The 23,130-nt window shown below is 56.5% G+C and overlaps 1 protein-coding gene across 2 annotated transcripts; it reads left to right on the top strand.

Annotated features, from left to right (window-relative positions):
- Positions 1-585: 585 nt before the first annotated feature.
- On the top strand, positions 586-22,021 carry TMEM8B (transmembrane protein 8B). 2 transcript variants are annotated; one of them, XM_088152942.1, is made up of 13 exons: positions 586-742; positions 5,519-5,708; positions 8,026-8,233; positions 8,839-8,972; positions 9,713-9,984; positions 10,661-11,016; positions 11,318-11,414; positions 11,588-11,711; positions 18,506-18,648; positions 18,963-19,141; positions 20,073-20,219; positions 21,169-21,285; positions 21,671-22,021. In XM_088152942.1, exons 3-13 carry the CDS (start codon positions 8,069-8,071, stop codon positions 22,019-22,021), a joined length of 2,085 nt encoding a protein of 694 aa, XP_088009068.1. In that variant the 5' UTR covers positions 586-742; positions 5,519-5,708; positions 8,026-8,068. The 2 variants fall into 2 exon arrangements, with proteins under 2 accessions (XP_088009068.1, XP_088009066.1); XM_088152940.1 differs by lacking the exon at positions 586-742 and adding an exon at positions 1,232-1,393.
- Positions 22,022-23,130: the final 1,109 nt, after the last annotated feature.

Raw genomic sequence — 23,130 nt, 5'->3', positions numbered from 1 at the left:
TGAATTCATCCTTGAGAGAGAGGGCAGCGCTGCCAGCCTTGCGGGAGGAAGAGCCTTTGACCTTCTGGCCAAAGAGGACACCCTAAAGAGCCAGGGGTGGGGCCCAGAAGGGCCTTCTCAAGAGGAGCCCCCTCAGTCTGGGACTGCATGCCCTGGAGTCAGGATGGCCTTTCCCTGGTGATAGGTAGGGGGAAATGGGGCATATCCTCTGGTGACAGCACTGTGAGAGCAGAACTGTTGGACTGTTGCTTTCAATGGTCTTACGTGGTAAGAGTCTTGCAGCAGGCGGCATGCAATGATTGGAGAAACAAGTAAAGAAGTTCAGAGTCAGCTGCACTCCCCGCCTGCCTTTTTCTGGACTTTCAGCCAGCCTCTCTGATGGTCCTAAAAGGCTCGCTCTGCTATTGGCCGTAGATATTACTGCACGCAGAGGCATCCGCTCCTGCTGTTGCTGCTCCAGAGCTCGGCCTCCGAGCGCTCGGCCGCCGTGGCCTGTCCCGGGCTCCCTCAGAGGCCTGGGCCGCCGCCTCCTCTTCGGAGGCGCCCCCCAGACAGGGAAGGCTGCGATGGCAAAACACGCTGGCTTTTTCTTGCCAGCTCAAGGAACCCGTCTTTCTCTGCCGTCCACCCAGGCACCGGGATCACGGGGATCGTGGCATCACACCTTGTGCTAAATCGTGAAGCGGTTTGCGGTTAGTGGGAGGCACGAAGAAAGCGACCGTGCCTCGCCCCACCGGCACCGGTGAGTGCGAAGGTCCAACCGGCCAAGGGAGGTTTCCAGCTGCTTGGCAGCCCAGCCCTTCAGGAAAGTGCTGCCGAGGGGCGCACCTCAGCTCTGGAGGCGGCGTTTCAAGCTACAGGTCCCAGCGGCCACTCCCCAGGCCTGCTCCGCCCCCGCTGGGGCCGGATCGGGCGCCCCTCCGGGGCAGGCCTGCCTGCGGGCGCCCTCCGGGGGCCGGGACGCAACCACCGCGGTCCTCGGCTCCGGGGCGCGGCCAATTCGGGCGCCAGCTGCCCTTCGCTGGCCAAGCCGCGGCTTCCCGGCGAGCGCCCCGCGCGCAGCTGAAGAGACCCCTCGCCCCGCCGCCGGGCAGGCGCACAACCACTCGGGGGGCGGAGCCGTGACCGCTCCGCGGGCGGGTGAGCGGCGGCTGCGCGGGCCAATGGGCGCCCGCGGCCTCCCCGGGCCGCCCCTCGCGCCGGGCCAATGGGGAAGGCGCGGCGCCCGGGCGGCAGCTGGCCCCGACGACGTCATGGCTGCGGCCACTTCTGCGGGAGCCCGAGCGCGGCGGCCCGTCCCGGGGCGGACTTCTCGGTATGGGCGGCGCGGCTCTCGCGCGGCTCCAGCTGCTGCTCCAGCTGCTCGCCGGGCTCCGCCTGGGCCCCCCGGCCGGTGAGTGCGCGGGAGGGCGCGGGAGGCGGCCCTCCTCCTGGGCCCGGCGGGAGCTGTCCGGGCGCTGGTGCTGAAGGAGCCGGGAGAGGGGCTCCGGGCGGCGGCCCCGGGCCCCCCGAGCAGGCCGGCCGGCGCTGTCCCGCGCCGCGGTGCTGAAAGCGCGCCGCGCTGCCGCGGGAAGGCAAGGAAAGCAGCGGCGCTGCGGGACGTGAGCGCCTCCCGCCCGGCTTCGCGGGGCATCCCGGCCTTGCTGGGACTGGCAGGCCTGGCTGCCCCCCGGCGGCCCCCCGCCTCCAGGGCAGGACTGCCCTCTTCCGGTCCGGCCAAAGACCTTGTGCTGCTAAGGTGGGGGGCGGGCGGGGGAGAAACGGCGGGGGGGGAGGCGGAGGCGGAGGCGGAGGGGGCGAAGCCACTCTCCCGAGGCCGAGCAGCCCTGGAGCAGGCCCCTGAACGAAGACAAGGCGGCTCCGTGCCTTTCCACCCACCGTGTCTGAGCCCAGTCGCTGCTGGAAGGTCCCCCGGCAGCCAGCAGATACCCCAGGGGCACCGCTCCCCTTTGGCACTGCCCTCCTGGTCTTCGGCTTCGCAGGCCGAAGTTTTTTCCTTCTTCCCACTCCGCACACAGAGGGCTGCCTGCCTGCCTGCCTGCCTGCCAGCTCCCAGGAGAGGCCTGCACAGATCTAAAAATGCTATGACCCGCATCCCAGGACATTTAATTACCTGGTAGTTGATGGCGTTCAGCAAGGAGCTCATTTTCAGGAGGAGGAATATTATACTCGATGGCAGAGGCTGACGGCCCTCTGGCTGATTCAAAGCACCAGTGCTGCAAAGTGAAGGCTCTGCCAGGGGTGGGGGGTGGGGGGCTCACAGTTCTTGCCACGTGCATCTGGGTGCAGCACCCTTCCAAACACACATTCCAAAGGATGTGACTTAGTGGATCCACAGGCCATGGAGGTTCTCCTGGAAAAGCCACCCTTCTTCAGGAGGAAGCCCTTCCCTCCATCTTCCTTATAACCCTGGATGGCTCTTGGTGGGATTTCCCCTAAGGAAGCTTTCAGGCTTTCCAGATTATCCTAATTTATGCATCAGCTTTTTGTCTTCTCTGAGGATGTCGAATGCACAAGCTCACCTCCAAAGCATGTTAAACTTGTGTTTGTCCAACCAAGAGTCTTGTTTCCTGGAAGAAACAGGGGGGAGGGGAGCATTTCAAACTCCACATTGAGAGTTCGTACACCGCTCAAAGTGAGAGGCAGTCCTGCGGCCAAGCTGCCATGGATCTGATGTCATGGACTGGGTCCTGCTTTGGTCCTCCCTTCCCTTCTCAGCTTCTATGTAGCCATGACAGAGATGCATCACTGAAGGTCTCAGCCTGCTTCCCATCCAGTCTATGTGCAGGATACCCCGTTATTCTTGGCTTCTTCTAGGCACCCAAGGAAAGGAGCAGCAGTTTGAGGAAGTGATGCTGATGGCCCACCTGTTCCACACCTCTAGTATCCCAGAGCCTCCCTGGCTTCTCTCCACTCCCCATCAGGAGCGGACAGACTTCCCGTGTCCCAGATGTTCATTAGGCTCAACATGATGGCAGCACCAACCAGGCCTGAGGGACACTTCAGAATTCAGGGCCAGATTGTCTCCCTGCAAGGGCACACTCCAAAACTGAGCTTAAAGTTCACTCTTGGTTGCACTGTCAGCATTCCTCGCTTCTTCATTTCAGGTTAAAATGGCATTGGGGAGTTTGTGGTCCAGGCTCTTGTGGGAATCCAGCCACTGTATGGTGTGAGCCAAGCCATCAGATTCCATCAGAATCCTTTTCTTTGCAGGGCCCACCTTTGCTATGTGATTGTCGGAATGGTGTCTCGTTAACCTGGTTTTACCTGCTAGTGTACGTGTCACTCCAGCCAGCCAGCTAGTTCCATCTAAATCCTGTGAATGTTGGATCTTTTTCTGATGGAGCCGTGGGATGGGCAAGGATAAGCCAGCCCAGTCCTGCTTGGGGAGGCTCAGCCTGTTCTGCTGCTTTGCGCTCCCCGTGGAGACTGCTGCTCACTCCTCAGGGAGGCGCGGCCTGCACCCGGCAGCCCACTGGTCTTGCCTGTCCCGGGGGCCTCTGCCTAGTGGAGGCTCGTGGGTAGGGCTCTAAGCCCTGCCAATGAAGCTCAGAGCAGGGTGGCCTGAGGACAGGCAGTCCTCCACCCCAGCTGGCTGTCCAGGGTCCTGGCAGCTTGCCCCACGACATCTGAGGGGCACCGGGTGCGAACGAGTGAGACGGCTTTCTTTGTGGATGCCTTTTTGCGACGCACTCATTTTACTTAAACAGAGAAGTCACCAGTCCAGGAAACACTCCAGCCATCAAGGAGGAGGAGGAGGAGGCGGCCTGATGGTGCCTGCAGGAGGGTTGGCAGGAGCACCTCTGGGAGCAATTTCCACAGCAGGACTCGGTGGATAAAATAGCCCTTTTCAATTTTGTTTGTTGTTTACATTTATTATGGCTGCCCACTCCAACAGACTCTGAGTGGCTTACAAGATCTAATACTGGGTTAAAGCAATTAAAAACATGGGGGGGGGGAAGAGTCAGTAAAACACCGCTTAACAGCCTCCCCACCTCACCCCCCACACACACATTTTAACCCCAGGGTGCCCCACAGAACAGGGTCCATACCTGCTCTCTCTAGTTCCAGCAAAGAATGGATTCCAGTTACAGGGAAGCAGGGTCCAGACTGAATTCCAGATTCCTAGGAATCCCACAATTCCTAGGATTGTGACATCTGTTAATTAGATGTCACAATCCCAGGCTGAACTCAAGAATCCAGTGGCATTTATCTCAGGCACAGAAGGGAATTGGGCCCTATGGGGAAAAAAGCTGTTGAGAAGGCAGAACACCTTTGCCTGATGGAGCAGGAGGCCTGAGCAGGCACCTTGCCCCGACTCCCAAGAAGGCAGTTTCCATGTGGCTCCTCGGGTGGGAGAGGGAAACTTGAGGCAACAGACTGGGGTAGCTGGAAGGAGACTCTCACCCAGGCAAAGGCAGGGTATATTTACTTGCGCATCGCTTCTCTCTACACAGATTTCTCCCGGTTTGCCATGAAACAAAGCCCCCCCACACACACACACACGCCCCTCTCCAGCAGACTGTCTCTGTCCTTGTCAGTTGGCCTCATCTCTCAGTCTTGCAGGGGGAAGGAAAGCCCACCCACCCAAGAGCAGCCTCCCCAACTCTGGAAATGCGTCCTGATCTTCCGCTCACTGGGCAGGCATGCCGTCAGCGCTGTCCCTCTTAGAAGGGAAGGGTGCTCTGCACTCCTCCCAGATAACCTGGGGCAGCCGGAGTGGGGTGGGTGTGTTTTGGGGGCGACAGACAGCTGAGAGAGGAGCTGAGAGGTGCTTGGCTGCCCCAAAAGATGGCAGGCCAGGAAGGCTCCACATCTCCCTGGCACCGGTCTCCTCAGACAGGGAATAGCTGGGAGTGCCTTGCCGCCCTGAGTGGCGGGGAGGGGCCCTCGAACCCCTTCCAGAAGGCAGGCAGGCAGGCAGGCAGGCAGGCAGGCAGGCAGGCAGGCAGGCAGGCAGGCCCAGCAGGGGAGATAGTTTTTCCTTATAGGGAGGGTGTAAGTGTGCTTGCCGGTGGGGTGGGGGGAAGCAGGGAGTGGTTTGGCGACAGAACCGAAGGAAGGGCAGCAGCTCCACTGGGCTCTGAGCCTTCCTGGGGTGGCCACTTCGTCCACAGAACTTTCTGCTGGTTCACCTTTGAAGCGCTGCGACCAGAGGAGGCCAGTGAGGAAGGCGCCTGACCGCTGCATCCTCGGGCCATGCTCTGGAGGCGCCTGGCTGTCCTTCGGCCACGAGAGGCTCTCCAGTACTGGCGGGGTGGGGGGAGTGGAAGGCAGCCCCACGGGGGGGTGCTCAAGCCATTGCTCTGGGACGGAGGTGCCAGGGGCTGCGCGGACAAGAGTGGTCCCGCCCCTTGGGGGAACCAGGGAACCAGCTGGCCCCTCTTAACCGCCGGCCCCCAGATCTTGGGCCCCTCGGGGCTTGGATGGCTGCTGCTCAGGGGCTTAGACGGCCTTGTGCCTCATGCCCTGCCCATCAGCCATCCGGCCACTATCCACGCCACCCCTCTCTCCCCAGATGGGCTGTTCGTGACCGACTACTTCACCCGGACACCTCGCAAGCTGAATGCCTTCCGCTCCTTCACCAGCCTGGAGCTCTTCCATTTCCGCATCCCAGAGGACACAGCGGTGGCCGTCTGGAACCTGGTCACCTTCAAAGAGCAGGGTGGCACCCTTGGGGACCGATGCCCGGACCGGAGCATCACCGTGTGAGTCAGGGGCCGGGGGGATTCAGGCCTTCCTGGCTGCAGAGACTCCCGGGCCTCGATTCTCACCGGGGTCAGGCTGCACGGCCCTGGCAAATCTGTAAGGCTCCTGCTTTCTGTCTGGGAGTGGTTCCTTTAACTGGCCCCCACGTCCTCCAGGGGATCGGCAGGCCCAGCACCTTCCAAGCCCTGCCTGGCCCATCCCACTTGCAGTGTTCGCCAGCCGCCCGGAGTTTTTGGCTCCCAGCATTGCCGGCTGCTTTGAGCGGGCAGGCAGGTGGAAAGGGGAACTCTGCCCAATTCGAGAGGAAGGAAGACTCAGGAGAAACCGAAAACCTTGCGGGGGGGAGCGGGCATGTTTTTCATCTTTTATTTCCTCCAAGCCTCTTGGTTTGTCTTGAAAAAATTGGCACCTTTTTGGAAAGAATTTTCAAAAGCCCTCCAATAAAACACTTTCTTTGGGAATAACCTATCTCCCAGTAGCACTCTGCATTATTCTCCCGGTCCACCCCAGACATTTTTGGATACAGCATAAGAGGAAGACCTTCCCTAGGGAGCCTGCAGGCAGAGGAGAGCAGGGTGGTTGGCTCCCCCAGGGGCCTCTGCCTTTCCCCCCCAGAAGAAAGAGGACTCGGTGCCACTCTGCTTATGGGCTGGACTTCACTGACCTTTTATCAGGAGGCCAGTGGGCCGGCCCTTGACCAGGCCTGGAAGCGCAGCACCTCCAGAAGCACCCAAGCCCCCGGCCAGCTGTTCGGCGGGTCGGTCCTGGCAGGGAAGAGCGGGCTCCCCACTTGGCTGCTCAGCTCTGCCATCCCGGTTAAAACCGCTCCAGCCCAGCAGGGAAGGGGATCCTGTTTGGAAGAGCCGGGCTGTCCTACTCCCCGGGGCAGAGGTGCCCAGGGACCGGAGGAGGGCGCGCCCATAGCAACCCACGGAGCTGGGCCAGTCCCACCTGCCCTGGCGCAGGGAAGCCTGCCAAACTTTGCATGCCTCGCAACTGCTATAGCTTGAGGTCGTCTGAACGCGCTGTGTTCGACTCCAGAGCAGATTCTATGGAAGACAAATAGCTGTGGGGGGAGGGGGGACAGCGGGGGTGAGTTGAAGGTGATGCCATGGGGATCGCAAATTGCCAAATAATAACAAAACAAAACAAAACAAAACAAAACAAAACAAAACATAACATAACATAACATAACATAACATAACATAACATAACATAACATAACATAACATAACATAACATCTGCAGCAAAAAGAGGTTGCTGGATTTAGATGCAGGTGGAGGCATGGCTGAAAGACCAGAACCCTTCCACCTGTGTTGTTGATTTTTTCCAGCCATCTGATGGACAAAATTAAGAGATCCTAGGCTCCCTAGAGATCTGCAGCATTCTACTTGTAACAAAATTAAAACATTTTAAAGTAAATTCAGTTGGTAAACACAATGACAGTCTAACAAAATTATACTTTTATAAATACACCAAATGAGAGCCAGTTCAGTGCAGTGTTTAAGGCCCCAGGCTAGAAACCAGGAGGCCCTGAGTTCAAGTCCTGCCTGAGGCATGAAGCAGCTGGGGGGCCTTGGGCCAGCCCCTCCGCCTCAGCCCAGGAAGAAGCAGGCCAGGGTGAACCACTTCCAAAAATGCTGCCATGAAAACTGCAGGGATTTGTCCACGTAGCTGCAGGGAGTCAAGGATGCCTAAAAGATCCCCCACCAAAAATGCACTGTAAAGGGTGGTACAAAGTGAATGTTGCACATATTTCAGTATTTCCTAGAATGTCAGGGTCTTCCCATGGTTTCCAAAATGTTGCATGTCTGGCCTAGTCCCTTTGCTGCTCCTCTGCACAGGGCGGTGAGCAGCTCATCCCGGCCATCGGCTTCCAGGCCAGCACGGGCAGCTCTGAGGCTCATCCCAGGCTTTCCTGCAGGGTCCCTGAGCAGCCAAGCCCACCCCTGCCAGAGGACCCTCCCCAGTGCCCGAAGGATGCAGCCAGGGCCACTGCTGAGAGCCAGCCAGAGGATATCCCTGCCAAACCTGGTTCAGCCATGGACTTTCAGGAGTAGGGGGGAGAGTCAGGGAAATGTGGGGGGATGCGATTTCCATCCTTGGCGGTCTCAGTGTCTTGCCAGGACCACTGCTGCTAGGGAACGCTTTCCAGGCCCAAAGCAGAGGGTGGGCTGGAGGGTTTCCTATCCTGGCAGACCAACCCAGCTCCCTCTCTCTTGCAGCCCCTCCCCCAGGCCTTTCGCCCATCCCCCCAACTCAGTGCCCAGGGCTCTCCTGTCTCCAACTCTCACCTTTGGGTCTTTCCTTGGCAGGTATTTCCGTTCAGGGGCACCGCCAGTCATCAACCCCCTGGGTATGCACTTCCCCAGGGACACGGCAGTGCCAGGCTCCTTTGCCCTCACGCTCACCTGGACGCTGCCCAACAGGACCACGGGAGTCTTCAACATCACCAGTCCCCTGCCCGGGGACTGGTTCCTGGCTGCCCATTTGCCCAAAGAACAGGGCAAGATCTCAGTCAAGGTGAGTGGCTGGGAAGACCTTGTGGCTCTCCAGCTCCAGGAGGGGCAGCTGGCTATCCCTGGGGGGCCTGGGGGAGCCAAATCCAGTCCCGGGGAGGAAGCCGTGGCAGGTAATCTGCTGCACTGGGTGGGGATGATGGAGGTTGTGGCCCAGTTCATGGCCACCGTGGAATTAAAAAGGCCAACAGCTCGTCTTAATACAAAGAAGATGTTGTGGTTGTAACCCCCCTCCATGAAAAATTGGCTGGGGAGTGAGAAGTCTCAGGACGTAGCTCGGGGGGCGTTCCTGTGGGAGGGTATGGACATTTTCCAAGTCTTCACTTGGCACACAGTTAAGCTCCCTGGCCTGCTCAGGAAAGGATATTCGGTCCTCCACGGAGAGAGCCCAGAATGACGGGTTTTGCGCACAGACGGGATGGGGGGGTAGGGATTATGGAAGGGTGTTCCTTGTGGGGAAAGGAGCCACCAGGAGGGCATTCCCACCACGCCTATCTTGAGAGCAGCAGCCTGCCTCCTGCCTCTTGGACGAGGCACCCTGGGGTCTTCCTGAAGGGCTGGGGGACGACTGGACGGGTGTCTCCTGACAGGGCCCCCTTGTGCCCACAGGGACTTGCGGAGGACTGCCAGTATCTCTTCCAGCCCCAGCTCATCGTCCAGCGCCTGGTGGGCATTGGGGTCCTGCACCCAGGTTATGAGACTGAACACGTCCTCTCCCCCCACAATCGCTCCCTGCTCTACAAGTGAGTGTCCTGGCCATGGAATGAGGCTTCTCTTGGGGTGTGGGAACAAGACGGGGGGACAAGGGAATAAAGATGTGTCCCAGGTATTTTGAAAGCAGCATAATATCGTACAAGGGGATTGTGAAAGAGACACACCTCCATGATGAAATTCACAGAAAACATAAGAAAAGGAAAGGAAGGAAAGGGTCTGCAAGATGTGCCACAGCATAATCCAGAATTCTGCTCCTTCCCACCCCCCAAAAATATCCTGCTTTGACTCCTCTCCATGAACCTTTATTTCTGATGGGGAGGCCCTCTTCAGCCAAGGGGGCTTGAGACATGTTCCCCAGCATGTTGGAGAAGCTTGAATGAAGGGGGCCCCCTAGGGTCTACCCTGGAGTCCCCAGTGATGCCCCCGCAGACCACAGCCAGGGCTCCAGGTCAAAACACAGCTCCCAGTTCGGAAATGGTCACCTGAAAAGACAACCTTTTTGAGTCTGGGGGTCCACTTTGTAGGCAGCAAGAAGCATGCTGGGCACGTCAGGACATCACCAAGGGGGAGTGGGCTTTGGCAAGAATGAAGGGCAAAGAAGAAAGGGCTCCTTAAGGCCCTCCCTTCCCCCACAGCCCCAAAAGTGCAGAAAAGGCTGGCTGAAAGGTCACCCTCTGGGAGTGGCAGCCAAGTGCCAGGGAGGGCCAGTTGCCAGTCCCGAAAGAAACCCCAGAAGGGACGGGGCAAAGAGCTTCCCCTCCACCCCCAGGGTCTTCGTTCCCAGCTACACCTCCAGGGTGCTTGTGCAGCTGCGAAACTGCCACCGAGGCAACCAGAGTGTGCCAGGCTGCCCCCTGGGGCTGAAAGTGCGTGGCAAGGCCCCCCCCCTGCACAACTCCACAGCCGTGGACTGCCGGGAGCAGCTGCCCTGCCACCTTGCCCTGGAGCTCCCCTTCTGGCAACACTGGTACTTCATCCTGGTGGAGAAGCATCCGCCGCTGCCCGACCGGATCCGCTTCCAGCTGGTGGTGCAGCTGCAGGGTGAGTTGGGTCCACGGGGGACGTTGCTCCTGGGCTGGAAAGCGCCAGCTCCGTGCCTCAGGGACAGCTAGGAGCATGGCACAGGATGGGCAGAAGCGGGGGCGCAGGATGGCTCTGGGGAGACTTCACAGCACGGAGCAAACCCACTTGGTGGGACGGCCGCTCGAGCCCGGGTTTCCAGGCCGAGAGTGGGATGTCCTCGAGGGCTGATCCAGCCTCCCACCCACCCAGGCAGGTTGAACGGCGGGAGTGGAGATTACGGCGGGGTCGAGGGCGGGCACCTCACTCTTTCCTCGGCTGCAAGAAAGCCGGGGGGCTGCCTGCCCTCCTTGCCTTGTGGAGACAGCAGGGCTGAGCGGGGCGTGGCGGGGCTGCTCCTCTGGGACTGCTAAGCGCTTGGCCCCTCCCACCTCTCTGCCACGATGGGGCGATGTGGGGAGGGAGGGGACTGCCCCAGGCCCGGGGCTGGGTCGGCTGGAGGCCCTACGGGAAGAGGACATCTTGGCAGAAGGCTTCAGTGGGGAAAGGTCTGGAGACCCAAGGAAAGCTCTCCTTGGGACGGAGGCCCAAGGCTGCCCAATCAAAGTGGTGGAGGCCCATCAGGGAAGCGGGGGAGGGGTGCTGGTATGAGGGGCTGCTCAGTGGGCCATGATCCAAGTGCCCCCACCCTTGGCAGATTGCTCCCGGACCGGCCTGAGTGAAGCCCAGCTACCCGGCTCCCGCCTGAACATGCCTCACTCCTTTGGCTCCACGGGAGGGCTGGCGCTGGCAGATATCCTGCCCCCCTCCCTCCCCAACAGCTTCCAGCCTCCAGCCACCTCCACACCCACCATGCCTTCCAAAGGCAGGGAGCACTGCTGGCCCACCCGGCCTACTCTTCGCAATGAGCTGGACACCTTCTCAGTGCACTTCTACATCTTCTTCGGCCCCAACGTGTCGGTGCCCCCTGACCGGCCGGCCGTCTTTGCCATCAGCCTCCTGCCTGTGCTGGACAGTGGCGGGATCCTCAACCTGGAGCTGAAGCTGAACGTGGTGCGTCTGCAGCTGGGAGGTGCCCTGGGCCAGCCCTTTTGGCTGGTCTGGGGGGCTTCAGCGGTGGTCAGTGGTCGTGTGGCCTGTGGCCCAGGAGCAGAGGGGCGGCAGGAGCTGGGAAGCCACGCAGGCTGGGAGCCCAGCGCTTTGGGCGAGAGAGACAGCCTCCGTGGCTTTCTTCTTTCAGCAACTCTCTGCCCCAGATGGGACCCTCAAGGCAGCCAGGGGGCAGAACTGAGCTGTGGGAGCAAGAGGAGATGTTGTACAAGATGGTAACACAGCATCGTGTCTGTTCCTTTAGTCTTCTCTGCGCGGGGAGAATGCAACCATCTTCGCGTGTTTGAACCACGAGGTGCCTTTGGCCTCAGGAGGGGACTCCTCAGTTACCTGTGAGACAGGTAAGGCCAGGCCAGGCCAGGCCACGCACTTCTGCAGTGACCAGCCACGGGACTGAGCTTGCAAGGGGCTTCTGCTGCAGAGGTGAAGGGGCACCCCTGCAAAAGAGGCGCTCTGCAAGGCAGGAAGGGGCGGGGGAGGAGAGCCAGCCTCAGCCGCTGCTTCTCCTTGGCAGAGCTGCTGGCTGGGTTCCTTCTGTCCATCAACGCCACCTCCCCCTTCGCCCGGCTGCGGATTCCCTACCCCCAGACGGGGAGCTGGTACCTGAGCCTGCGCTCGCTCTGTGCCATGGACCGAAGGTAAGGCAACCAGGCTGGGCATCCCCAACTGCCCCAGGGAGCCAGAGGGAAGCAGACAGGGCAACTGCCGCTGGGCCCAGCCAGGTGAATTGCACCAGTGCCTGCTGCTTGAGATGGCCCCGGTCCAAGGCCGGAGCTGGCAGCGAAGAACCCCTCCCCATTCGGGCAAACCTGCTGCTTTCTCTCCTCCTCCGGCTTAGAGGCCACCCTTCATGCCTGGCAGGGATGCCCCGCAACTGGGAGAAAACTCTCAGCAGAAGGGAGACATTCCACACTGTTAACTTCTGCATTTGCCATTTCTGTAGTTCCAGTTTGAGTTAAGGCTGATCCTCATGTCAAAATGCCCCGCTAAATGTTGTGAGAAGACACGTCCAGCAGGTACCTGCAAAGGATATTTGGGAGCTGAGTGAAATTGACAAAAATTCTGAGAGTTTCCTCTGCTGATGGGTCATGGGTACAGCCTAGAGATATTGGGGTGGGGGCATCTTCCATGCTCTTTGCAGCCCCTCCCCTGTGCCCATGATCTGTGGTGGCTATTTCTGAGCACAGGCCTGCCAGTCTGTCACCCCCAAAAGTGCAGGGGACGGGCGGTGATGGGGAACAGATCTGGGAAGAAGCGGGGCCTCTGGCCTCCCTCTGGACCTCTGCTATGCCCTCCCACTCCCCCATGAGGCTATTTTTGGACCAGTCTTATTTTATTTTTTTACTGTTTATTACAATTTTTAATAAAATAAAAGTATAAAAAAGGAAAGATAAGAAAGAGAAAAAAGGAGAAAAAGGAAAGAAAGAAAAGAAAAAATATATAGAATTATGACTCCCGCCCTTCTTTCTATCAAGTAGCTGCCATGGAGCTCTTTCCCTTCTCTCTTTTTGTTCTCCCCTTGCTCTGTAATTCCCTTCCCCTTCCCTTTTAACCCTTTCTAGTCCCAAAATCCATAAAGCGTCAATTCGGCCTTTTCTTCTTTCAACAAAGTCCATTTCCAGTCTTTCAAAAAGGTCTTCATCATTTTTTCCCTGACCAAACTAGTCAATTTTGCCATTTCTACAAGCTCTGCCGATTTCATACTCCAATCTTCCGCTGTGGGTACAGTAGTTCATTATTCTTCCATCTTTGTGCATAAGTAATCTCGCCAGTTACCATATATAGTATTGTTTCCCCTTATTTCTTTTCTAATTCAGTGTCCATAAAACCCAGTACGAACAATTCATCTTTCATTGTAATATTAATCCACAATATCTTTTGCATCATTGTATGGATTTGCACCCAAAATTTCTTTGCTTTTTCACAGGTCCACCATGCATGATAAAAAGTCCCCACTTCCTTTTGACACTTCCAACACTGGTTTGATATTCCTTTATATATTTTTGACAGCTTGACCAGCGTCAAATACCAATGATACATCATTGTATTAAAAAAAATCTTAAAATATGACACAATGTAAATTTAATACCAGTTTCCCACATTTTCTCCCATGTGTACTTTTGGGTATATATTATAACCAAAATGTGCAGCCCATTTTACCATGCAGTCTTTAACCTGTTCGTTCTGTTTCAAATCTTAATAATTGTTTATACATTTTAGCTATTATATGATCATCATTTGTACATAACTCTACTTCAAATTCAGTTTTCTTCTTAATTCCAATTGTCCTTTTATCCATATTAAACCTCTCTTTCATCTAAGAAAACCACTGACAAGAATGTCCTTCAGTAGCTAATTGTTCTCTTGCCTTCATCTTAATTTCTCCCTTATTTTGTATTAATAAATCCTCATATGTTAACCATCTTTCTCTATCTGCTGTTTCTCTTCTATAAAAAGCTTCTTCTGTGGATGTCAGTAATAATAATATCTTCAGGCACAGCCTGGATTTATATTTATTCCATGTCTTAATAAGGTATTTCTCAGATAGTGATTTCTAAAGTCTACATTCACTTTCACTTTGTCATGCCATAAAAAAAAAAAAATGCCGCCCAAACCTCAGATTGTGACTTTCCAATTCCAACATTCTGTTATTTCTTAACAATGTCCACTCCTTCATCCATACCAAACAGCATGCAGCAAAATACAAGTTAAGGTTGAGTACCCTAATCCTCCTCTTTTGCATCTTGTAAAATCTTATATTTTACTCTTGGTTTCTTTATCCTGCCGTATAAACTTTGATCAGTCTTTTTGCCATTGTTTAAAAGGTACATCATTTTTCAGTATTGGTATTGTATGAAATAAAAACATTCTGGGTAATACATTCATCATTACCACTGATATTCTACCAAACAATGGTAATTTCAACTTCTCCAAGTTTAAGAAATCTTTATTTAATTCCACACCTTAACATAATTATTTGGTAGAGCATGCAGTTCATATTATTCATGATAATACCTAAGTATTTTACCTTCTTCTCAATTTGAAAATTAATTTTATCAATCAGTTTTTTGGGTCTTTCACCTGCATATTTTTACTCAACATTTACTTTTTTCTGTATTAACTTTAAATCCAGCTAGTTCACCAAATTCTTTTAATTTATCCATTAGCATTTCTATCCCTTCCAGGGGATTTTCTACTATCAGAACAAGATCATCTACAAATGCCCTTATTTTACATGTCCCCTTTTTAACTTTCACTCCAGTAAGCCTGTCGTCCTGTCTTGTATCCCTGGTGAGAACCTCCAATGCTAAAATAAACAGCAGTGGCGAGAGTGGGCGTCCTGGCCTTGTCCCCTTTTGTATGTTGCTGCACGTGGTCGTCAGCTCACCATTAACTATTATTTGAGCTGTTGGTGATGTACATATTGATTTTACCTATTAATAAAATTATCTCCTAAGCCCATACTTTCCAGAATTTTAAATATGAATATCCAGTTCAAATTACCAAAGACTTTTTCGGCATCAAGAAAGATCAATATTGCTCGTTTGTCATTATGCTGCTCTAAGCCTAACATTTTCAATGTTATCTCTCACTTGCCTTTTTGGTAAAAATCCACATTGGTCTTCATGTACGAGATTCTCCACAACAGCTTTCATTCTTTCTGCTAAAATTGCCATGAATATTTTATAGTCATTGTTTATAATGATACTGGACAGTAATTTTTTGGCAAAGTTGGGTCTTGACCTTCTTTATGTATTAATGCTCTATTTGCTCCTTTTCAAGATTCTGGAATCATTTTTTTTCAAAACGAAGTTCACTATCGTCTGTAAAGGCTGCATCAATTCATCTTCAAAATATTTGTGATACAATGCAGACAGTCCATCTGGTTCTAGTACTTTCCCTGGTTTACTCTTTTCTATGGCTTCCATTATTTCTCTTACAGTTATAGGGCCATTCAGCACCTGTTTTTGCTGCTCATGTAGTTTTGGCAGCTTTGACTTCTCCAAATATTTATCTATTTTCTCCTTTTGAACCTCCTCACCTTTATATAATTTTCCATAATTTTTTCAAAGATTCCGTGCAATTCCATATTATCATCTCTTTTCCCTTTTGCAATTTTAGCATCATTTTTTTTCCTCTTTCTTTCCTCAACTTATATACTATTTCCCTGGTTTATTTGCTAGCTCAAAGTTTTTTTGTTTTGTAAAACTCATTTTTATTTGTATTTCTTTAATTGTCAGCATGGAAAATTGTTCTTGTAGAAGTTTAATTTGTTTCAAAATGCTTCTGTTTCCTTTTGATTTTTTAAGTTCATTTTCTTTCCTTTGTATCTCAGGTAATATCTTTTGCATCTTTTCCTCTGTTTTGTAATCTTTGTATTCTGTTGGATAAATTGTCCATTCACATAAGCTTTACTTGCATCCCAAACTATTGTTGTTTCTGTACCTTTATTCAAATTAATTCTGAAAAATTATTTTATTTGTTCTTTACAATCCTTAACTATTAATTCATCATGCAACAAAGTTTAATTCATTCTCCTTCTATATAAATTTCTTCTTAAAGTCACTGGATTATCATCAGAAAAAGTTCTTGGTAATACCTCTGTTTCATCGGTCCATGTAATTAAGTTCTTAGAGATCCACAACTTATCAGTTCTCGACAATGAGTTATGTCTCTCAGAATAGTATGTATATTCTTTTGCATTTCCATTTACAGTGTCGCCAAATATCTATAAGTTAAAAATTCTCAACCATTAAAAAAAAAAAATCTTAGGGAGCTTACCTTGCATTTATTTTGTTTTTACTGAGATTTTCTCTCTTTGTGGACATGCCCCACCATTCCAATCCCTTAACAGACACCAACTTTCATAGTTAATCTCCATTAACTTATTAGTTTGTTAAAAAAGATTTATTATTATTAGGTGTATAGACAGCCACAACCACAATCTTTACAGCATTCCAAATAATTCCCACTCCTATATATCTACCTTGTCCTTTAATATCAATTTTGGTTGTAAAATTGTATTTATAAACAAAACTACCCTGCTGAAACTAAATATTTTGGTTTCCCCTGCTGAAATAAATTCTTCTCCCAAATTATTGTATACCAAATATTTCTTATCTTTTTCTTTAATGTGTGTTTCTTGCAAGCATATCACATCGTTTTAATTTTTTCAAATAAAGACCTTTTTTCCTTTTTTGTGGGTAATTTAATCCATTTATATTCCAAGTTAAACTTTTAAGCTCCATAATTATGCTGTAAGTTTTGAGAAGTCCATAGCTGTAGCTCCTAATGTTGTAGTAACTTCCTCTATCTCCTCTCTTTGTTGCTGTTTCTCCCCCTCCTCTTCTTCCAACTATGTCTCTCCACACTTATCTTTCTATCTCTCATGAAACTCTCTTGCTTTTAGTACAGAATTCAATCTATATCTTTTCTGGTGGTACATCACAATTATTCCTTCCACTGCATCCCAATGGAATGGATGCCTGTTTCTTTTAAGTGAATCTGTCAAAAAAATATTCTTTTCCTCAAAATTCTGGCTGGGATTTCTTTTAAAACAATATATCGTCATCATTTATCTTAAGTCTGTTTTTTAAAATGGACCCAGGTTATTGAGAACCAGCAGACCCATGTGCAGAAACAGCCCAAGGGACAGGTCACCAGTCTGGAGCTCCTCTGCTACTTGTCCCTTGGGCATTTGGAAAGGAGGCCCAAACCGCCACCATGGGCCCTGCCCACACCTGCCCAAGCCCACCCTGCCACCCTTCAAGAAGGGCGATCGGTGGTGGCGCTTCCTGCTGGCAGCTGACCCAGAGGCGACGGGGGAAAGTAGCTGCCCTTAAACGCCCCACGGTCACACCGCCAGGACAGGACCACTTCCAGCCTTGGTACCGATGCAGGTTGGAGCATGGCCACTGGAGCACAAATGACGTTGGCATCAATTCAAGAACTGGAGAAACACACCTTTGTGTCATTGGAACAAACAGCCCCGAGAGAAAAAATCTGACCCTGCAGGCACCCAGGAGAAGGCAGTGGCAGGAGCTGGCTCTGCCTTCACAAACTCAACAGAGACCAGTATTATTTTTTTAAAAGGGCTGCTTATGAAGGAGGAGGTCGTGGTCGAGATGGAGATGGAGAAGATGGTGCTTAACATTCCCCCCCTCCCAAAACGCCTCTCCCAAGCAGGCACCCCTTGCCACCCCCACAAATTGAGCACCATCCTCTAGAAATGCTGAAGGCTGGCACTGCCCCTTTCTCAGGGTGGCTGGGGGGCTTGTGCAGGGCTGCTCCAGGCCCAGGCCCAGGCCCAGGCCCAGGCCCAGGCCCAGCCCCCTGTCTGCCCACAGCCTCTTTTTCCATTGGGCCCCACAAGCCCTCCCCAGACAAGCCAGCTCCCTGCAGACATCGCGTTCTGCCCAATTTCTCTCCCTACTCACGCCCCCTTCCTGCAGGGAGAAGCTGCCATCTTGCAGAGAATCAGGCAGGTGACCCTGGCAGAAATATGCAGGAACTGTGACCGGGCAACAGGGGCTGAAATGTCTTTTAGGGCCAGAGCACTGAGAGAACACGTGGAAGCGGCTCCCTAATCCACCGGGCACAGTCAGAGCTGCCATAAAAGCCGTTTCAGCCGTGGAGTTGAATTCCTGGTGCTCCTCCTGGTGGAGCCGAGACGTGTTCCGATGTGGGGAGCCACCTGGTGCCGTGGTCTAGGAACAGGCAGAACGCAGTGCCCACCAGGCTCCCTATCCTGCCTGACTCCTTCAGAGGATTCCTGGAATGTTTAAAAACGTAAACAGAAAATTGGCATGCTGCAAAGCCAGGCCCCACCAGCCCTCAGCGAGGCAGCCTCTCACTGGAGCCACCCAGCCAGTGGGCAGCTTTGGCGTGTGCCCTTTGGCTTTGGGGAAAGGAAGGCTGCATTGGCACCCGCCTTGCGAATGCACCCATTTGGGCCCCAGACCAAAGCCTTGCCTGCCTCTGCTTCAGCCGCAGAGATGTTAACACGGAGGCCATGTAGCACGAGAACCGTTCGGCCTTATCCCTGAGGAATCCTCGACGGGTGGAGGGCTGCAGGCCTTGCCAGCTGAGGGGCAGCCCTGTGCCCACCACAGGTGCCAGGCCTGGTCAGGGAGACACGGAGAGGGATGGTCTCCCTCCCTGGCCTGCTCCTCTGGTCGGGGACCAGCCACCCTAGCAAAGGTTTTAGAGGCAGCGGGGGAGACTCTGGGTCCACCCAGGCGGCTGGCGGTTTGCACACCCCACCAGCCCCAGCCCCCCAAGCGCAGGCTGGCTCAGCTCAGCTCCTCTTCTACCAGCTGGCGCCCTTCTTGCTTCCGCTAGGGCCGGGTCCTCGGGTGCCTTGTCCCAAGCAGTGGATTCGGACGCCGCCACAAGGGAGGCCTCTCCTGACCCAGCCTCCCTTCCCCTGCAGGCCGTCGTCCTGCGGGAACACGACCGCGGAGGTGTACCTGCGTGCCTTCCTCTCCCCCTGCATCAATGACTGCGGCCCCTACGGCCAGTGCAAGCTTCTGCGGACCAACAACTACCTGTACGCGGCCTGCGAGTGCAAAGCAGGTGAGTGGGCAGGGTGGTCCTCGGGAGCGGATGCCACGGAGGGAGGGGCTGAGCCATGCTGCGTGGCTCTCCCCCTTTGGGCCCCTCAGCGAAGGGCTGGTTGTGCCTGGCTGCCCGGGGGCTCGGCAGGGGGCTCCACTCCCACGTCTCCAGGCTGCCGCTCTTCCTAGCGCCAAGGACGAGTCCCGGCCCCCGCTGCCCGGTGACTCCTGGGGGCTTGGGAGGGAGCTGGCCCACCCCCCTGGATTCCTGGGCACAGGGTTCGCGTGCCGGGGGAGCCCCGTGCCCAGCCCTGAGGCCACCCTTCCCTGCAGGCTGGAGCGGCTGGGGCTGCACGGACAACGCAGCCGCCTTCTCCTACGGCTTCCAGCTGCTGTCCACCCTCCTCCTGTGCCTGAGCAACCTCATGTTTGTCCCGCCAGTAGCCATCGCGGTGCGGACTGGCTACCTGCTGGAGGCAGCCATCTACGTCTTCACCATGTTCTTCTCCACGGTGAGGCTGCCAGGGGACAGGGGACGGGCCCCCAAGGCAGAGGGAGACAGCACGGGGGGGAGGCAGGAAGGGGCCCGCCATCCCAGCTCTCACCTGCGGTCTCCCGCGGTGGTTTCTCCGAGGCGGGGGAGGAGTTGAGTGGCCCTCGGGTGGCTTGCCTGAGTTGGTTCAACGCCCCAGTGGCCTTAAGCCACGGATTGACCAGCACATCGGCCTTCTTCCCTTTTGCTAGCTTCCTGGTGACCCGCTTGGTCAGATGACCTTTGACCCCCGAAGGAGCGCCCTCGCCCTCTTGGCCAAAGACGCGGCTCTTCCGCTGGCAAAACTGAACGCCCGCTGCCCCTTTCCCAGCACGAGGTTGCCTCGCCTCTTCCTTCCCAACCACGTCACCCTCAGCCACCCCAAGAGCCGACACTCCCCTACCGCGCACACACGCACACACACCTGGCTCCCGGCCAGTCAGTGCCAGCTGAGATCCCCTTTGCACTGGTGTGAGCCGGGATGTTTAGCTCCTGCTTCCATCAGGGAGCCCGACTGGCTAGCATGTTGGCCGTTCACCAGGGTAGGAAGATCTTCGGGGGCACACTCATCTCGGACCTGCATAGGTGGGCAGGGGGGGCGGAGGTACTATCATAGCCTGGAGCTATCCAGAAATGAGATCCCAGAGGAGGGATCGGGCTGGGCCTTCTGACATGCTATTTTTCTACATGCAGGGACCTGATTTCAGTGGAGGGGCCCCTGAATCATTAATCATCGAGGCCCCAGGGGTCTCGCCTAGAAGGGAGCCACAGAGGGCAAGCCCCCCCAGCCAGATTGCAGGGAGAGGAGAAGCCAGGCTGCTTGGAGGGATCCTGCAGGGGGCTGGCCCGGGGTTGGGGGCAAGCTAACAGCCCCCATTCTGCTGGGCATGACCCCCTTCTCCCTCTGCCAGTTCTATCACGCCTGTGACCAGCCGGGCATCGTGGTCTTCTGCATCATGGACTACGACGTGCTGCAGTTCTGTGACTTCTTGGGCTCCCTCATGTCTGTCTGGGTCACCGTCATTGCCATGGCCCGCCTCCAGCCCGTCATCAAACAGGTAGGGAGAAGGGCTGGAAAGAAGCGCTCCAACTCTGGGCTGGAAGCGCATTAAATGGGACCTGGGTGGGGGAGATGGCGGATGCCTGCTTAACGGCCTGGGGGCTCCCTGGGCCACAGCAGCCCCTCCCTCCTCCCAATATTTGTGTCCCTGACACAACAGAGGCCATGCAACGCACTGCACAGACAAGACGTCTTGCCCAAGGAAACGGGGGCAAGCTCAGCAAAGCATTTTAATACTGAATACCGAAAAGGATCACGGGGTCCGAAGCCTGCCGCCTGACACAGAGGGCAGGTGGGGAGGCCAGCGGTGCTTCCCAGGAAGGCTCGGCGAGCCACTCCCAGCCCGGCCTACCTCACAGGGTGGTTGGGTGGGAAGAGGAATCACGAGGGATGCTGCCCTGGCTCAGGCAGGAAAGGCGAGATGTCCAGCGAACAAACACATTCTGTCACCATCTCAACTTTTACCCCCCTTGCCCCCTCCCGGGAGTGAATCCACCAGAGGAACCACACTCTCCCAGCCATGTGGCGCAAATGCCAGGTGTGGGCAATACACCCACTCCTTTTCCCGGGGTCAGAAGGGAAAGGGCGGTGGGGCTGGAAGCCCAAGTGGGAACCAGCAGCCGCAAGGCTTGGGCCCCGCAGGTGAGGAGGAGTGGTGAGCCTGGCGTGCCCGGCCAGCCAGCCCTGGAACAGGGCCAAGGGGGCTGCTGCCAGGCCACCTGCGGCAGGGAGGGCGAGCAGAGGAAGGGTCGGCATCCCGAGTCTTGAAACGTCTGGCGAAGATCAGGCTGTGGGAAAAGAGGACACAGGACCAGCATGGCGCAGGGGCTGCTCTGCCCGGCTGTGCTGTAGCTCCAGAAAGCCATGGCCTGAAGGCAGGTGCCTCTGAAGCAGAGCTCAGCAGACCGACCGCCCAGGGAGGGACTCATGCTCTTCTCCCCGAGCAGGTGCTGTACCTGCTGGGAGCCATGCTCCTCTCCATGGCCCTGCAGCTGGACCGGCACGGCCTCTGGAACCTGCTGGGCCCCAGCCTCTTCGCCGTAGGCGTCATGGCCATTGCTTGGGTAAGACCCCGGGCCCTTTGCTCACCCTTCCCTACCCTGGGGCCCCGGGCTGGCTGGGCCCAGAGGCGGAGCCAGCGAGGACCTCGAACGCGCCTCTCCGGGGGCCGCAGCAGCAGCAGCCCCTGGGACAGCCCACTCCTTGCCCTCAGCTGCGATTCATGGCAGAAAAGAGGGGCTGAGCCCGGGCCCTGCACCCCCCTCTTCCTCCAGGCCAGGCGGCAGCACCCAGGCCCGCTCCCAACACCGGGCTGGGCCTTGCTTCCAGCAAGCGTCCTGGCCAGGCCTCTCCGGCAGTGACCACAGGGAGGCGTGGCCGGAGGCGCAGGAGCAGCTGCTCCTTGGCCGGGCCTGCCCAGAGCTGGCTCCAACCTCCTTCCACCTCCAGACGGTGCGCGGCGTCCGCCGGCGGCGTTGCTACCCGCCCACCTGGCAGCGCTGGACCTTCTACCTCCTGCCCGGAGCCCTGATCGCCGCCTCCGCCGTGCTGCTCTACGCTTTTGTCGAGACAGAAGAGAACTACTTCTACATCCACAGCATCTGGCACATGCTGATCGCCGGCAGCGTGGGCTTCCTGCTGCCGCCCCGGGCCAAGTCAGAGGCAGCCGGGCTGGTGGGGCCTCTGCCTCGCCGGAAGGGCTGCGGCTACCAGCTCTGCATCAACGAGCAGGAGGAGCTCGGCCTGGTGGACCCCGGCGCTGCTGGCGGGGTCTCCATCACCAGCGTCTGCGCCAGCTGATGCAGGGAGGCCGCCCGGGGGACTTCAGACAGGTGGGCGCCGCGCCCAGCCCAGCCCAGCCCAGCCCAGCCGCCTGCCAGCCCGCCCAGCGTTGCGGCGAAGGAGGACCCTTCCTCACGGGGCCCGGAAGGTGGCTCAGCGCTCCAGACGGCCGCAGTCAAGCCGCCCCCACAACGCGATCCCCTCCCCTCCCCCCTCCCCCTGGAAAAGCACGGACCGCGCGGCAAGATCGCTCCTGGGCTGAGGGGGGACGACGGTTCGCCACCCACCCGGCCGCAGGCGGATCCGCGGCCCCCGATGCGGATGGCATCGGGCGGCGGGCAGAGAACCAGCTGCTCCCGGCCTGAGAAGCCCAAGCCCGCCTGGCAGTGCCGGGTAGGGGAAGCGAAGCCCAGCCTGGGTCCGGCCCCCCACGGGGAGGCGGCGTCGCTGGGGCCGCGCCGCCCGTGGGGAGCTTCTCCGCCCCAGGTGGCGGGGAAGAACCCGGGGGGCTGGGCCGCCCGCGCCCGAAGAGCGCCACCCCCGACCTCTGGCTGCGCGCGGCAGGAGCGCCGGCCCAGCAAGGCCTGACCCGGAGCCGCGTCCCGCTGCCCCGAGGCGCGCGCGCAGCGGGCTTCCCCCGACCGCGGGGGCGCCCGCGCGGACCGAGGCCCGGACGCCGGAGCGGCCCGTCCGCCGGCGCGCATCTTTCCCCGCCCGCGCCCTCCCGGAGCGGGCCCCTGCCGCCGCCGGAGGCCGGCTTGGCGGGGAAGGAGGGGCGCCCCGGGCAGGCGCGCCGAGCCCCGCGGCCCCCGGCCTTTCGCGCCGAGGCGCGGGGCCACGGGCCGCGTCCGGCACCCACCGCAGCGGGGCACGAGCCGGGGGGCAGCGGCCGGCGAGGCCCAGGGCGAGGCCCGCGGGCACCGGCCGCTCTCGGCGGGCTGGGGCCGGGGCCGAGGGCGGTGCGGGCCCCCGCTCGGCCAGGAGGACCAGCAGACCGCCGTCGCCCGCGCAGGAGAGGAAGCTGCACTCGCTGTACCTTTTGTCAATTAAACTGAGGCGCAAACTCAATGCACTTTTGCCCGGCTCCGCCTGCTTCTTGGAGCGCCGTCGGGGGCGGGCGGGCGCTC

Source organism: Python bivittatus, unplaced genomic scaffold (assembly GCF_059951505.1).
Source record: "Python bivittatus isolate LINGU-HERP-01145 unplaced genomic scaffold, Pbiv_v1 ctg000570_np1212, whole genome shotgun sequence".
Classification (NCBI taxonomy): Eukaryota; Metazoa; Chordata; class Lepidosauria; order Squamata; family Pythonidae; genus Python; species Python bivittatus.
Note: the sequence above shows the minus strand (reverse complement) of the source record. Positions and strands in the feature narration are given on the sequence as shown.